Genomic DNA, 4,168 nt, shown 5'->3' with positions numbered 1-4,168 from the left:
CAGACTTAAAGAAGTTGAAGATCTATAATTGTGCTCGTAATATTTTAGTTATTTTGCCTTTAATGTAAATAAACAATATACTGAACAAAAAATTGGAAAATGGAAACCTTTAACCTACAAACATTCATTCATAACAATAAAATAAAATAAAAAAAATATATATATATTTAAAATATATTATAAATTATATTAAATATTCATGTTAATGTTTTGAACGAAATGTTAATATTAATATTAATAATAACATTAAGATCCATGTAAAAAGCAGCACTGTCTAAAATGTTTCATACACCCATATCAATAATAACACATAAACATAGGTGGAAATAGGTTAGTGTTAGTGGTTTATTGTTTAATTTGTGTGAACGTGTTTGCAGTATGTAGCCTATGTTTTGTTTTGTTTTTAGATGAAGGTAAGCACCTACACGAAAATTGTTGAAATAATGCAAATAACAAACCCACTAGCATTAAATACAAAACTTATACTGTAGCCTACTTATGCTTTTAATCAAACTTTGTATTATTTATTTTACACAATATTAATAAAACAGATCTGAACTGCGCATGTCAGTCGGGTGCTATCCAGTCCATCACGCAAATGAAGGACGAGCTTCACTGTTATATTTAAGCTGAAATTCCCGCTGAATTTCTCCAGTAACTATCCGTTTATATTAATATAAATTTGTCCATCATGCTCAAAAGGTACGTTGTGTGAAAACTGTCGTCGTCCAGTAGACATCTTTATTCTCTGGCCTTCAGCTAACGTTACAGCTGCTGTTACAGGTCCCGCGTTAGCTAAGCTTCAGTCTATATATATCTACATTTACGACGAGAGCGAGTCCTAATATGGTTAGGAACAGAAAATTGTAATTGCCAATGAATTCGTTGGAAAATAGTCCGGTTGGTTGCGCAGTAAGGTCCCCATTAGCTTTTATTTCTAATAACTAGCTTGCCAGGCTAACGTTATTTGAACAAAAACACAACTCGTTCATTCAGAACTCGTAAAAAAAAAATAAAAAAAAATGCATGAAAGCAAATCGAATGTTATTGCATATATTTATGCCTACTCTGTATACTATTATATAGTTTATGGGTTTGTATTATATCTAACGTCAGACCGCACCTGCTGTAGGTAATTCATTCAAAAGGTTAATTCATCTTATTATTTATGTAATTATGTTACATAAAGCAAGAATCTGTTTATAAAAAGATTTATAATAATCCAAATATGCCATTGTCCATTAGTGAAAATGTAATGTAGGCTATATAAATGTCCAGCTTATTTAAAGCAACCCAGACTTTCTTCACTAAACATGTATCTTCACACTTATACAAAAGCCGTCTGTCAACATAAACTTCACTGCTATAGGTTTCATCACCCGCTTTTGTCATCATAAATACGTTTTGTTGACCTCTGTGTCGCTGCAGTGCCTGTTGTTGAAGTCTGTCAGTCCCTCAGGAAGAGCTAGTACCCTGAGGCATGTCTTTAATGTTGGGAATAGTAGTTCCTCACAGTTTATTGCGTCTGTGTGACAGTTTTGTGTTTGTTTTATTGCAGTGTGTTGCCCGTCTGTTTCTGTATACTACTTTTGAATGAAGGTAAGCGGGAAAAAAATACAGATATTCATTTGAATCAACTTTCAAGTCAGCATCGACTGTCTTTGCTTTTGTTTCAGCATCTATGCAGGACATAGTTCAGGGTTTTGTCGGAGATTTTGCACTTTTCCCGTGCCATCCTGAGACCGGGCAAGTAAAAGTCCACACTGCACACTGGAGATATAACGACAACAAAAATGTTTACGACATACTAAATGGCCAAGGGACGACGAAGGAGCAGGACGCCGAGTACAAGGGGAGAACTGAAACGTTCCCTGCAGAGTATTCGAAAGGCAACTTCTCCCTCAGGCTTGGGAATCTGCAGAAAAGTGATGAAGGGTCGTACTGCTGCTTCATCCCTGAGTTTGATCACAACAAATGCATGGATCTTCAAGTCACAGGTGTGATGAAAGGACTATAACTTGCTCCTAATAATCAATGATTGGTATTTAAGTGTGTGTTTCTTTTAAATGGTGAAATATTTTACACAGTAAGCTGTTCATAGGTTGATGTAGTGAATGTAAACACTGGTTTGCAAGTAGTCCTGCACATCATTTCTGCCTCGACCAATGGTGTGGGTTTGGGGCGGGGCTACCTGTAATAGGCCGTTTAGTGAAGAAGTGGACTATGACCTAGAAATTTAAAACAGCATGTTTTGAACAGACTCAGAAATAAAACAAAAAAAATAAAAAAATCCCAAAACAAAATGATTCTCAAAAACACAACAAATCTCTAAATAAACATAAAAACACACTAGCTTGACAAATAAAATAACAAATTCTAAAACAAAACAACAAATCTGACAAATTAATAATAATAATAAAAATAATAATAATAATAATGCAAAAACAAACAAACAAACAGATTATACAACCAAATAACAAACCTGGCATAATTTTAAAACAAAATAACAGATTACAGAGCCAAGTTTCAAATTCAAATAAAACAAAATAAATCTGCCGAAATACATTTTAATACACAATAACTTGTCTGACAAACAATATACATTCTAAAACAAAAAAACAAATCTGGCTAAATTAATTTTAATACAAAATAAACAGTCTGACAAGCAAAATAACTAATTCTAAAACAAATCTAATTAACAAAATAACTAATTCTAAAACAAATCTAATTAACAAAATAACAGATTCTAAAAAAAAGAAGAAAATAATTCTGACTATGAATTAATTTTTAGTCTGAAAAATAACATAACTGAAAAAAAAAGAAATAACAGATTATGAAGAAACAAATCTGGCAAACAAAATTTACATACTGTAAACAATCGAAACTAAATCTGAAATCCGAATGTGAAATCATTGAGTAACAACTCAAAACACAGTTGTCTGGGTGGAAGACAGAAGGAGTGTAGCGGTTTGAATGTTTGGGAAACCTGTTTGGAAACAAATGATTATTCTTGCTCTTTCGTTTGATATCATTTGTTGTACAGAAATTACACACTTCACATGTAGAGCTTGAGTGCTTTTGCTGAGTGTGTACTAGCCTACATGCTACTCTTTTTCATTCTTCTTTCATTGTTGTTATGTTTTAGAGAAACCAAGAGAAATCCAAGAGAAGCAAGACTCAGATGGTGGAGTTGAAAGCACAGCAGAGAGGATTGTATCTCTGTTAATTCCTCTCTTCTCTGCTACTGTTCTGCTCTGTGTGTGAGTGGTGACTGTATATAGTTCTGCATTGTGCACTTTAATTATAGTGAGCCTTGACGTGCGCGATATTACTTTATTCTCCACAGTAGACTGCAGTGCTTTGGGTTTAGCATCTTGATATAATCTATGACAAACATTTGGACACACACACGATTACATATCATGCCTGTTATAATCAGGGTAGATGCCATAAGTAAAGTCTGTTCACTGGACTCTACTGAAGTGGATTCGGACTTTGGATTTGGTCTTTCAGCTTGCAAAACATTGCAAGAACATTTACAGTGAACCAAAGCAATAAATGTAAAAATGACATTAATTAAGAAGCAATCTCTTTTCCATTCAGATAAAAGAAATAGATTAAAATATGGCATCTACCCTGACAGGCTCTATAACTTGTGTTTGATTAAATTCTGAGTTGAATTGTTTACTAGTTACTATTTACTGTTTACTATTTGCAACTATTTACTAGTTGTAATTACTTCTCCTGCCTTTGGCAGATTAGATCCACTAAACTGTTTGCACTAGCTTTATGCATGTATTTATTTATTTATTTATTTAAAGTAATTGTATTATTTATGTTTGTTTTAATTTAATTTATTTGACCCTTTTAATTTATTTTATTTCATCTGTTGAATTTGACTTGTTCAAGAACTGTTAACATTGTTGTGTAAAAGTGTTATGCAGCCTGAAATAGTGCAAATAAATTTGTTCTGTTTGCTGTTTGAAGAAAATTGCATTACTTTTGTCTACCAAGCAAGTCAAAAAAAAAAGAAAAAAAGACTTGTTGGGAAAGAATTGTACACACCAAATAAAAAAAAAAAGTGAAAGTGAAAGTGACGTGACATACAGCCAAGTATTGTGACCCATACTCAGAATGCGTGCTCTGCATTTAACCCATCCAAAGTGCA

The 4,168-nt window shown here is 32.9% G+C and overlaps 1 protein-coding gene across 2 annotated transcripts; it reads left to right on the top strand.

The window, feature by feature from the left end:
* The first annotated feature begins 558 nt into the window (after positions 1 to 558).
* LOC109103754 (myelin-oligodendrocyte glycoprotein-like) lies at positions 559 to 3,486 on the top strand. Of its 2 annotated transcripts, XM_019117094.2 has the most exons (4): positions 559 to 702; positions 1,559 to 1,599; positions 1,677 to 1,997; positions 3,146 to 3,486. In XM_019117094.2, exons 1-4 carry the CDS (start codon positions 692 to 694, stop codon positions 3,262 to 3,264), a joined length of 492 nt encoding a protein of 163 aa, XP_018972639.1. In that variant the 5' UTR covers positions 559 to 691; the 3' UTR covers positions 3,265 to 3,486. The 2 variants fall into 2 exon arrangements, with proteins under 2 accessions (XP_018972639.1, XP_042567941.1); XM_042712007.1 differs by lacking the exon at positions 1,559 to 1,599 and having other exon boundaries at positions 564 to 702.
* Positions 3,487 to 4,168: the final 682 nt, after the last annotated feature.

This window comes from Cyprinus carpio, chromosome A22 (assembly GCF_018340385.1).
Source record: "Cyprinus carpio isolate SPL01 chromosome A22, ASM1834038v1, whole genome shotgun sequence".
NCBI classification, from domain to species: domain Eukaryota; kingdom Metazoa; phylum Chordata; class Actinopteri; order Cypriniformes; family Cyprinidae; genus Cyprinus; species Cyprinus carpio.
The sequence above is the reverse complement of the archived record's forward strand: the minus strand, read 5'-3'. Positions and strand labels throughout refer to the sequence as shown.